Source organism: Peromyscus leucopus, chromosome 2, assembly GCF_004664715.2.
Source record: "Peromyscus leucopus breed LL Stock chromosome 2, UCI_PerLeu_2.1, whole genome shotgun sequence".
Lineage (NCBI taxonomy): Eukaryota > Metazoa > Chordata > Mammalia > Rodentia > Cricetidae > Peromyscus > Peromyscus leucopus.
In genome coordinates, this window is record NC_051064.1 from 47,192,689 (window position 1) to 47,205,745 (window position 13,057).

Sequence of the window (13,057 nt, forward strand, 5' to 3'; positions counted from 1 at the left end):
TTGATCATGGTGGATGATCTTTTGGATGTTTTTGTTTATTTGGTTTGCAAGTATTTTACTGGGAATTTTTGCATCTATGTTAATAAGGAAAATTGCTCTGTATATCTCTTACTTTTTCTGATTTTTATGTGGTTTAGGTATCAGGGTAACTGTGGCCTTTTAAAAAGAATTGTACAGTGTTCCTTTTGTTTCTATTTAGTGGGATAATTTGACTAGTATTGGCATTTAATTCTTCTTTGAAAGTCTGATTGACTTCTGTACTAAAATCATCTTGCCTTGCACTGTTTTTGGTTGGGGAACTTTTAGTTACTGCTTCTATTTCAGACCTATAGGGGTGATAGGTCTGTTTAAATTGCTTATCTGATCTTGATTTAACATTGGTAGGTAGTATATACCAAGAAAACGATCCATTTCTTTTAGATTTTCCAGTTTGATAAATGTGATAGTTTGAAAGAAAATGCCCCCCATAGGGAGTGGCACTTTTAGGAGTAGGTTGTCGGAGTGGCACTTGTTGAAGTGGCCTTTTTGGAGGAAGTGTGTCACTGTGGGGGGCGGGTTTTGAGGTCTCATAAGCCAAATGCGACACACAGTTGCTTCTGCTGCTTGTGGATCAAGATGAAGAACCCTTAGCTCCTTCTCTGGCACCATGTCTGCTTGCATGCTGCCATGTCCCATAAAGAATAATGGACTAAACCTCTGAAACTGTAATCCAGGTCCAATTAAATGTTTTCCTTTATAATAATTGCCGTGGTCATGGTGTCTCTTCACAGCAATAGAAACCCCAACTAAGACAGAAGTTGGTACCAGGGCCTGAGGTATTGCTGTGATAGGCTGGACCATGTTTTTGTTTGGAGGAGTGTGGACTTTGGGAGTTTGGATTAGAAAAGCAGTTGAACAGTTTAAGTGGGGCTTAATGGGCCATACTGGTAGGAGCATGGAAGACAGTGGTGCTGAGGGTGATTTGAACTGTGGGGGCCTGGCTCAAAATATTTCAGAGGAGAAGAATGTTAGTATGTTGCCTAGAGATAATTCTTGTGATATTTTGGTGAAGAATGTGGCTGGTTTTTGCCCTTGTTGAAAAAGTTTGTCTGAGGCTAAAGTAATAAATTTTGGATTAATTTCATTGGTGGAGGAAATCTCAAAGCAGTCTAGTATTGACTCTGTCCTGTAGTTATTAGTATTTACTCTGATGAAGATTTATAATGAAAAGGAGCAAATTGAGCAAGGGAAAAACACAAAATGTACAATTTGAAGAGAAAAGGAGCACCATTAAGTGGAATGGAGCTAACTTCCATGTTCAAGGAGATAAACACATTAAGAAATGAAATAAAAGGAGTGATGACCTCAGGGCAAGACCTTAGCCAGTTAAGTTTCCAACTTGTGAAACGGGATTAAAGAAAAACTCAGAGCTGGGTGTGGTGGTGCAGACCTTTAATCCCAGCACTCAGAAGGCAGAGGCAGGTGTGTCTCTGAGTTTGAGGCCAGCCTGGTCTACAGAGCAAGTTCCAATATAGCCAAGGTTAAGTAGTAAAGGTAACCATCAAAACCAGAAAGCTGGTGAAGATGTAATTGAATAAGAAGGCCATGTTCCAGCCTCAGCAACCAGAAGAACTTGGCAGCTTTAGTCATGTGGTTCTGGCTATACAGTCAAGAATACAAGAAAGGGGTTACAGAATCTTCTTCTGTGACTTAGGAAAGCTCCTGAAGCAAGGCATGTGTTGGAGGTGTTCCTGAATGGAGGCCTAGAGAAGTCATTGTGTGAAGTTGTGAAGGTGAAGCCTGGATTGTGTTGGAGACCCCAAGATGTTGGAGATGTCAGAGTCATGGGATACCTGTCGAGGAACCTGCTAACATGGAGTGAAAACAGCCCACAAGAAAGAAGTGTGTTGCAGTCAAAGCTGGGAGGTGTTGGAGATAGGCAGTGGTGGTTCATGACTTTAATCCCAGCATTCGGGAGGCAGAGACAGGTGGATCTCTGTGAGTTCAAGGACAACCTGGTCTACAGAGAGAGTTACAGGACAGCCATGGTTACACATAGAAACCTTGTCTCAAATAAATAAAAAAAAAATGAGTGAGTGAGTGAGTGAATGAATGAATAAAGAAAAGAAAAGTAAGTAAGTAAGTAAGTAAGTAAGTAAGGAAGGAAGGAAGGAAGGAAGGAATTGGGAGATTTGAAGAGTGTTTTGACATCAGACATGGAGACTTTGGAGTGTGTCCATCTGGTTTTTAGTTTTGCTTTGGTCTAATATTTTCTCTCTATGTTCCCTTCCCTATATTCTGGAATGGTAATGTATACCCTGTGCCATTATATGTTACAAGTATATGATCTGCTTTTTGATTTTGATTTTTATAGGGGATTACAGTTAAGAGATTGCATGAATCTCAGAAGAGACTTTGCACTTTAGATTTTAAATAAGTTTGAGACTGTTATAGACTTGGGGATTTTTGAAGTTGGACTGAATGCATTTTTCCATTATGATATGGCCACAAGCCTGTGGGGCCAGGGAGTGGAAAGAAAGAAAATGGCCCCCATAGGGAGGGGCACTATTAGGAGGTATGTCCTTATAGGAGTAGGTGTGGACTTGGAGGAAGTGTATCACTGTATGTGGTGGGTTTTGAGGTCTCCTATGCTCAAGCTATGCCAAATGTGTTACACAGTTGCTTCTACTGCCTTTGGATTAAAATGTAGAACAGCTCCTTCTCTAGCACCATGTATGCCCATACACTGCCATATCCTACCATGATGATAATGGACTAAACCTCTGAAACTGTAAGCCAGCCCCAATTAAATGTTTTCCTTTATAAGAGTTGTCATGGTCTTGGTATCTCTTCATAGTACTAGAAACCCTAAGACAGTGGCATACAGATTTTTAAAGCATGTCTTTATTATTCTCTGGGTTTCCTTTGTGTCTTTTTTTTAATCCTTTTTTTCTGGTCCCTAATTTTGTTAATTTGGATCTTTGCCCTCTGACTTTTATTTAATTTGACTAAGGGTTTGTCAACCTTATGATTTTCTCAAAGAACCTAGTTGTTTTATTGATTCTTTATATTTTTTTTTATTTGTTTCTATTTTATTGATTTCAGTCATGAGTCTAATTATTTCTTGCCATCTACTCCTTCTGAATATCACTACCTCTTTTTTTCTAGAGCTTTCAGCTGTGTCATTAAGTTACTAATGTGAGATATCTCCAATTCTTTTATGTAGGCACTTAGTGCTATGAATATCCCTCCTTGAACTGCCTTCATTGTGTCTTGTAAGTTTGGCTATTGTGTATTCATTTCATTTTTTATTCAGTTTATTTAATTTCTTTTGTAATATCTGTCTTGACAGAAATTATCATTCAGTAGTGATTTTTTTTTTCAGTTTGCATGAGTCTGTAAGCTTTCTGTTGTTTCTGTTTCTGTTGATATCCAGCTTTAGTCTGTCGTGTTCAAATACGATTCAGGTTGTTATTTAAATTTTCTTATATCTGTTGAGACTTGCTTTGTGTCTAAGTATGTAGTCAGTTTTGGAGAAAGTTCCATGAGGGGCTTAGAAAAATGTATATTCTTTTGTGTTTGGGTGCTGTAGTGGTTTGAACAAGAATGCTCCCCCCACAGCAGCTCATATATTTGAATGCTTAGTCACTAGAGAGTGGAACTGTTTGAAAGGATTAGAAGAATTAGTTGTGGCCTTTTGGAGGAAGAGTCTCCCAAGGTGTGGGTTTTGGTGTTCCAAAAGCCCATGTAAACCAAATCTCTCTCTTTCTTTCTCAATCTCTCTCATCTCTTTCTACCTATGGATCAGAAGGTAGCTCTCAGCTACTTCTCCAGTACCATGCCCGCCTGCATGCTGCCATGCTTCCTGTCACGATGATAATGGGCTAAATCTCTGAAACTGTAAGCCAGCCCCAATTAAATGCTTTTTTTTTTTTTTTAAAATAAGAGGTGCCTTGGTCATGGTGTCTCTCCACAGCAATAGGACAGTCACTAAGACATGTGAAACATTCCATAAACATCTTTTATGTCCATTTGGTCTATGATGTCTCCAGAATTTCTGTTTAGTTTTTGTCTGCATGACAAAAGAATGGGGTATTGAGGGGACCCACTATCACTGTGTGAAGGTCAGTCTGTGAGTTTAGCTGTAGCAGTGTTTTTTATTTTTATGGACTGTAGTAGGGTTGCTGGGCCCATGTGGAGTCATTGTCTTGGCTCTTACTGATTGTATTTTAACACTGGTGTGTAGGCATTTGGGTTTGGGATGATTGTAGTTGTAGGTGTTGATACCTGATTTTGTCTTTATTAGGTGGGTTTTCTGCTTCTTGGTTTTTGTGGCCCTCTCTGGATCTTAGGAGAATGTGGTAACTGTGGTTTGCCTGGTAGGTAGTGGTTCTGAGCCTCTACCAGGTGTGGCCACTGGGGGTTCTGTGTAGCAAGTGTTTCTAGGAATTGGAAACTGACAGGAAGGAGTGGGGATGGGCTGTAGGGGGAGTGTCGAGGGGGCCACAGGAGGGAGGAAAGCTGGGTATGCCAAGATGATATGGGTAGTCTGTGAATGGTGGCAGAGGAGAGGCTACTGTGAGGAAGCTATAACTGACACTTTTGATAGTTAATCTGTATATATATTGAGGAACTTTGTTCAATGAATGAGTCCTGGATAAACAGAACTCGCATTTCCTGCTCTGTATGTCAGCTTTGGCCTCCATCATGGTAGGGTGAGTAGGCAAGTTAAAAGTGAAATGCTGACAATCTTTAGGTTGATGAGGTATGGTAAAGAAGCAATCTTGTATATCTATGACAATTTTTTTTTTTTTTTTTTTTGATTTCTGGGGATGGCCCTGGGAGATGGCAAGCCAGGCTGTGAGACTTTCCTTGGCTTTAATAAATTTTATTTATTTTTTAAAGGACCTGTAACAGTCTATAAGCCTGATTTTCCTAAATACAAAGATATTGGGGTGATTTAAGGGCTGGTGGGGGACTTTATATGCCCAATATTTAAGTTTTTCCTCCACCAGACAGGTAGCAATTATAATTTTCTCAGCATTTAAAAGCCACTGTTTGATCCAGATAGGAGCATTAGATTTTCCTGGCCTTCTGGCTACATTATTAGCTTGACCTAGGCCTGTAAGAGACGAAGAAGTAATAGTCATCTTAAGTACTTGGCCAATCTTTTTCTGAAATATAAGAAACATCTATGTTTATGTTTAGCAAGCCAATTATCTTCTTTCCCTATATTTTAAGTGTTTAGTTGTTTGGAATATTTAATTTCCTGAATCCAGAAGGCCATATCACTAGAATCCACACCAGCAGCTCCCTTATATATGTGTGTGTGTGTGTGTGTGTGTGTGTGTGTGTGTGTGTGTGTGTGTGTGATCCCCATATATATGGGAGTTTGGAGAGAGGAAAGGGAGAAGTGTTATAATTATAATCTAGAAAAGTGGGCGCTCCCAGCTGTTGTCCCAGTCACTTTTTGCTATGTCTTCTCTCCACTGTCATAGGCTCTAACTCTCTGGAACCATGTGCTGTGGTTTCTCCATCAGAGAGCCCAGTCTACCCAATTCGAGCCTTTCTCTCTGTGGGTATACCTGTTCTTTCTTCATTCCCTCACCACCCCAGTCAGGTCCAAGTCCTGGAGGCCATGCAAAGACCTGACATCTTTATATATCAGACCACCATCAAATTAACATTAACTTCTATGGCAAGAAAATGTGTATAAGGACACTAGTCTGCTGGGAAGCTAAGCTATATACTTACCGTCTTATTGGAAAACTGTAAAAGGATAAAGGGATTTAGTTAAAATTTGAATGTGTCCATGTGTGCATTGAAACAAATTTTGAATTACTTTTTATAAAATTAACAATTTTCCTTTTATTGACCCTTTGCCAGGACACTGCAGGCTGGTGAACTATTTGTTAAATAAATTAGGCATGTAAAGAAGACAGACTAGAAGGTGGCTATGTAGCTTTTATTTATGACATTTGAATCCTTAAGCTCACACACAAATTTATTTCATAAATATTCTTTAGATTTATCTAGCTCTTCTAATTGATTTAATTATGTTAGTCTGCTTTTTTATAGTCAAACCCTTAACTGAATCACAAATGGAATGAAAATATAGTTAACATTTTTCAGATGTACTTAAAAAAGAAACAGGAAAACTTTGAAAGCAGAATACTAGAAGCTAGTAAAATAGCTTGCTTCATTAGAAATGACTCACCCTCTATGTTACACAAATTTTTACATATCATTGAAAATTTTTTTACCCATATTTAATATTGCCCAGAGGAAAACAGCTTGTTATAAAAGTTTTTTTTATAAACATTTTTAAAACTAGGAAAAAAATCATTACTTCCAAAATATACTTTGTTTGGCTAATTCTAGATAGGAATTAAAGTCAAAATAATCAAAGCCAGAATGACATTATTATCCAAATGATGCTTTTGCCATTTCTTGAAGACATGCTGTATTTCTTTTCCTTAGTGTGGTATCATTTAGGCTAAGAGATTGGAAATGATGTGCTTTTACCAGCAACAATGGACTGGGTAAATGGTGGACTGGCATAAATCAAATTCCTTAATGTTTTCCAGTTAAGGAAAATTTCAACCAAATCCAGTGTGTTGTGATGAAAGATGTTAAAAGTAGGAAGAAAGGAAATTTGGAATCGCTCAACATAACCTGGTTAGAGTTTCATACAGTCAACTAAAATAGGGAAGAAAATCCAAAGATTTCTCTTAAAGCAAGACTAGCAGAAACACAGCAGAGTCTGGAGGAGGCATGAGATACCTTATCAGATTCACAGTGTGCAGTGTCTATACCTCAGACACAGGGAGAGCTTGGGAGGAGTTTTTAGCTCAACTATAGACATGCTTAATGGTAGAATGGCAAACTTCTGAGAGGATGCCACAGCGGGGACGATTCTGAAGGAAGGCTGAAGGACCACTGGTTTAGTCTTCAGACAGTTCATGAATGTGCAAACGATGTTCTTGTTAAACATGTGCTGCTGCTGTACAGTCTCTGGACCTTCCAAATACAGGGCATGAGAAAAGCCTGGAGCTTGAGGGGACTATGTGGCCTGGGTTGGATAGAAGATTGGATAGAAGTTTCAGTGGGTCACATAGAGGATTCTGTAGAACTTCTATACCTGAATATCTGTAAAAGGAGAACAGGTTCTACCTGGAATGTTGCTGGCATGGTTGGGAGATAGGAAGAATAAGTTAGGAATCTCTGAAGTTCCTTCCATTCATCCTAGCTCTGAAAAAAAGCAGTAAGAAGACATTCAAGGAAGAGAAGATCAACAGTCTAAGAAGCAGAAAAAGAATCTAGATCAGTAATTAAATCCATCCTTTCCATTATTGTTTGAAGGAAGAGCTTTGTCTGGCTGCCACCAATTGTCTGAATCCAAAAAGAAGCCAGAGGCAAGTGAGACCTGGAGGAGGTGCTGGTAGGTCACTTTGGGGACAGAATTGGAAGGACTAATGTTCTGTTTCTTCAGTGCATCTCAAGTTCAAACCTTTACCCCAGAGGGCAGATTGGAAATGTCTTACTAAGATTGTTGATATCCGTATCTATTAGGATAAAAATGTGTGGCTTGTGATCTCACAGTATGCCCAGGCTTGTGGATATGTTGTTTATTTAAAATTATCAAGATCTAAAAAAAAAAAAATACTTCATTCCTAATCATCTCTTTTGGAGAGACACAACCTACTGTGAAGGTTAAGATGTTTGCCTCCCCAAAATCTTTAGGAGTCACCTCACCCTCAACAAGAATGTATGAATAGTCGGATATAGTGGCGCATGCCTTTAATCCCAGCACTCAGAAAGCAGAGGCAGGATGATCTCTCTGAGTTCAAGGCCAGCCTGGTCTACAGAGTGAGTTCCAGGATACCCAGGACTATGTAAAGAGTCCACTGTCTCATAATATATGAGCTGAGCTCAACAAGTAAACGAGGGGTCTGAATGGGAAGTCACTAAAGAAACACACACACACACACACACACACACACACACACACACAGCACCCCCTCATGCACCCACGCACACACATGTGCATACACGCATGCACACTTTATCTCTGGCTGTAGGCTCATACACACCTCCATGAGCCAGCATTCCTATGTATTGTTTGCAAATGAAAGATTCCTGCTCCTTTTCATCATTTTGGAAAGAAGAATTGACTCCTTTCACACCGCATCACCTTCCACAGCAAAGGATTTAATGTTGGGGAGTGTGGACTTCCGATAACATGAAGGAGTGAATGAACTTCACATTCCATAAATGGTGTGTGTGTTGAACCTCAGAGTTTAATGATGAATTATGAATTGGCTCAGGCAGATAACCCCTGAGCCCACTGATTAATCTTCAATCACACATTCACATTTTCTAACATGATGTAAGGAGAATACATCATCACTGTGAACATTCTTACCCTCGACATGTTATCCTAAAGCTCACAATGAGCAGAATATAATCCTCCAGAATGTGGGCATATCCCATGAACAAATCAGTTCTTTAGTAATGCCAGTCATAGAAGAAAGAACACACACACACACACACACACACACACACACACACACACACAGAGAGAGAGAGAGAGAGAGAGAGAGAGAGAGAGAGAGAGAGAGAGAGGAAATGATAATCTATTGGTGTAAATGAAGACAATTAAATACAATGTGTAGTTTTTGATTATATCCTAGATTTTTTTTTAAAAGAAAAATCAACTACAAAGAATTTTTTGAGGCAGAATTTGAACATCCATTTCAGGCTCCTGGAGCTGATGACGCTGAAGCTGAATAGGATAATGTTCTCACTGCTAACAGGAGGGCATGATAACATTTTTTAAAACTTTATGATGACTGTAATTTGGTTTTTTGAAGGTTCAGCCATGAGTGCATATACAGTGAAAAAGAAATGAGGCGATGTGCTGACACTCACTACCCTTAAAGGACATAGGGTGCTCAGAGTCTTAACTGCGAATTTTCCCAGAGTTCAAATAAATGTACAAGAACAAGGTTAGGAGACAGAAACAGGTCTGGAGCTGTCCTGGGGCTGTAAGGTTCTTCTAATCACAATACAAATGTATGGAAGATTAGGTCAAGTCAAAGGCTTAGAAACAGCCCAGGAAGATTTTTCTTTAGAATTTGCCAAACAAAGTTCTGTAGAAATATGAACACATTATACTTTAAAAAGGCAGAGCAATTGTCTAGACTTTCCTCCAAGAGTTGATTAGTGCAATTAACAATACAAGCCAGAGAAAAATCATTTTAAGAAGTTAAAAAAATATTTAGATTTTTTAAAGCTGGATAGAAATTTCACATACACAAACAATTGATAGAAAATAACTAGAGATAAATGCCGAATGTCTTCGGAGTCAGGCTTCCCCATGGGCTGAGCATTACTGGAATGCAGGCACACACTCAACTTCCTAACCGCGTGAGTCCTGCAGCTGGTCAAGGGACAAGGCAGCAGAGGCTCCCCAAGGCCATGGCCTGCCATTTCTCATTGCCACCATCCCGCACACCCATGAAGTGTGTTACTACTGTGCATTGCCTAGGTCAGGAATTCAGGGCTTCCTCTCTCTGGACCCTTAGACAGATACGCTTTTAGGCCAAATTGCCTATCTTGGTCTCTAAAAGTTACTTAGGGAGAAAAGAGAAAGTTCCTGTAGATCAGAGAAGTAGTAGTGTTGGGTTTCATAAGACAACATCCATGAGACAGGAAGTAAGGGTTGTTCTCAGCATGGTTCCATCATGTAGAATGTCACTGTCCATACAGTCAGCCTTTTCATCATTAGGCAAATATGTCACACTTTCTAGGATTTTGTGGCAGTCACAAATGGCTTTAACATATTATATATACTAAATAACATCAGACTAGCTTAGTCATCTTTTGTTATTACATTAACTGCAAGAGCACATTCATATCTACTTCCCTCCACCAATACACACTTTATTAAAATCAAATATCATGGGAAGTATGAGTACTTCTTAGTCAATCTGTCAGAACCACGTTTTGTGAATGAATCAGAGAAGGCAACATTTCATTTACGAAAGCTTCCAAAGGCAGGAGATAACACAGAATGGTTATTCTGACTGCTGGAAGGAACACATTGAACAGATAGAAGGGAGACCTTAGCGACTGTAGCATAGCCACTAGACAGAAATGAACTTTGTGTCATCATATAATACAGGAGATGGGGGGAGGAGGGGAGAGGGAGAGGAGAGGAGAGGAGAGGAGAGGAGAGGAGAGGAGAGGAGAGAGCCCTACACAGAGAGGGGGGAGAGGAGAGAATAGAGAGTGGAGATCATAGAGAAGAGAGAATGATAAAGAGATGGACAAAGAATGGGTGGGACAGGGAAGGAAACCAGGGATCAGAGGAAGAGAGGAGAGAAAACATCAGCTGAGTTCAGAAGCTCTGGGGTCAAGCTGGGCAGGCTACAAGACAAGTGTATTTGATCCACATGTACCAGGTACCAACTGTCTGCTCTTGTTACTGAAATCCCAGTACTGTGATGTGTCTGGGTAGCCAGGACTCACTACCCCTCAGTGGAGAACAAACACCGCACTAATCTGGCTCAAGATCCCAGGGGTCATTTGTAACTTTATTTCTCTCTTCTGGGAAATGGGAAAGTACATCTTAATGGAAGAGTGTAGAAATGACTGTTAGGATCCATCCTGACCAGGGCAGAGTGGTAATGCACCAGCTCACTTCCAGTCCCAGACTCTCCCCAGTGGTGAGCATGTGAATGGCCTGCCTGGGGCACAGATCACGCACCCCATCAGGTGGTCCCTGGTGAAACCGCCTATGAGGGAAAAGCCATGGACGCTGCCCGGAGAACTGCAGGCCCCTCCGAGCTCCGAGCCCTATACAAGGTTAAGCCATAGGCCCAGAGCCGGGGGTCCGCAGGGACTCGAGGAGAGGTGGGATAGGAAAAGGTACTGCTTATATGGTATTCCCCAAATTTGCTTGGTACTTAGAAAAATAAATGACAGAGAAGTTAGTTAAGATGTCTGATAAGACTTAAGTGGAAAAGAACAACAAAGACAAAAAACCTCTCAGTCTCAAAACCTGAATTCCAGTGAAGCCTGGGGGGCAGGTCACAGGCAGAAGTGGAGGAAGCGCGAGGCCTCTCCCGCACCGTCCTCAGCCTAAGGCGGCAAGCTGGTCCTTCATGCTGTGGTCTGTCTGGCCCACGAGCCCTGGCTAGCAGCACTTAGAGGGTTAAGAGCGCACGAAGTGGGTAGGAGACATCTCTCAGAAGTCCGTGTGGGGCTCCAGCTTTCCTGCTCCAGGAAGTAGGGACCGCTTCAGCCGGGGAGGGCCACTTCCTGTCCCATGGGGATTCCTGGGAGAGACAGCGCTCCTTTCTTCCGGAAGATGAGGTGGAATGTTAGTGACACATCCTGGTTGTCATCTCTTTCTGGAAAGCAAGGAGAGAGAGGCTGTTAGGGGACCGTAAGCAGAGCAATATGGAGATGCACGGGGCGGGGCATTGACCCGGAGCCTTTAAACCAAAGGTTGCAAGCCTGAGCCATGTTCCATTTAGTCTGTAGGCTTGAGTGCCCCCGAGTTCTCTCTCCCTCCCGCTCTCTCTTGTATTAAGACACTGTTTAAAATATTTTACTCTCTTGCCCAAAATCCAAACGACTTGTCTTTTCTGGGGAGGGGGAGGAGGAAGATCTGGAGCCACTGAGCACTGGGAATTGGAGAACAGCCTTCCTCTCTGGACAGAGAACGGGCTCCAGTGTTCATCCCCACCTCTTCCCATTGTCTCCCCAGGGAGAGCCGAGAATCACTTGCCAACTGGTATGATAACAGGTTTGGGTTGCTATTTGTAGACTAGAACACATCTTCTATTTGACTAAGTTTCCATCAAAGATGGGAAAAAATGAAGAATGTAATCTTGTCCAAGTCAAGAAAAGCAGGAAGAGGAAAGGAAGAAATCCCAGAGTCTAGCTTGCAGTCCACCTATGCTCATTACCACCTGCCTGGCTCTCGCGGGAACTTGTAGATCCCAAATGTGCCAGCCTTTCTTCTCCCTGAGACTCTGCACAGGCTGGCCCGTTCCTATCCCATCTCATCTTTACCCTCTTTACCTGGCTAATGGCCATTCATCTTTCCAGTTCAGACATGATGACATCAATTGGCTGAAAGACCTCATACCTACCTTTGAAGGTGGTCAGGCCTTTCACCTAGGCACACCTTGACTTTTGTGTGAGGCGTACTGGCTCTGGGTGTGTGGTAGTTTCAATGATAATGGATCCCATAGGCTAATATGCTTGACTATTTTGTCCCAGTTGGTGGAACTATTTGGGAAGGATTAGGAGACGCGGACTGTGGCACTAATCTTAGAAGGTCTTATTAATAAAAACAAACCTGGGGCCAGGTACTCGGGTCAAAGCTGGAAGATCAGAGAAGCAGAACAAGCCACAGCCACATCACCTTACCAATTCCTCAGCTGATCTTGTTTCCTCAGACTGGAAGCCTCTGTGTCCTCATATCCAAATGGATCTCAGCTGAACTGCTACTCACAGCCTGAAAGCTTAACCAAGCTCTAGTTCCTCGTCCTCACGCCTTAAATACCTTTCTGCTTCCTGCCATCACTTCCTGGGATTAAAGGCTCTTGTTACCACACCTGGCTGTTTCCAGTGTGGCCTTGAACTCACAGAGATCCAGGCTGATCTCTGCCTCTGGAATGCTAGGATTAAAGGAGTGTGTGCCACCATTTTCTGGCTTCTATATCTAGTGGCTGTTCTGTTCTCTGACCCCAGATAAGTTTACTAGGGTGCACAATATTTTGGGGAGCAGAATATCACCACAGTGGACTTGTTGGAGAGGTGTTCCCACTAGACTGAGACTCACTAAATGGCAGGAAGAAAAAACACTCATTGCAATTGTACACAGGCTTTCACCTTGGTTTGTCTCCCCAATCTTTCTCACAATGCTGGCACAAGGGAGTTCTTTTTGCACTTTAAGAACAGTGTGGGCTGCAGGCTGAAAAGGAGCCTGGAGCTTGTCAGCATTTGGGGGAGACAGGACTAAGTCATTTTTATTAGATGAGTGAGTTCTGAGTTCCACTTG

General features: G+C 41.6%; 1 protein-coding gene across 2 annotated transcripts in view; it reads right to left on the bottom strand.

The window, feature by feature from the left end:
- Positions 1–10,229: 10,229 nt before the first annotated feature.
- Mob3b (MOB kinase activator 3B) overlaps positions 10,230–13,057 on the bottom strand; it is a 184,703-nt gene continuing 181,875 nt past the window's right edge. For both annotated transcript variants that reach the window (XM_028878497.2, XM_037202494.1), the window contains exon 4: positions 10,230–11,396. In XM_028878497.2, the coding sequence (XP_028734330.1) occupies positions 11,367–11,396 (30 nt within the window). In that variant the 3' untranslated portion in view covers positions 10,230–11,366. The remainder of the gene's footprint in view (positions 11,397–13,057) is intronic.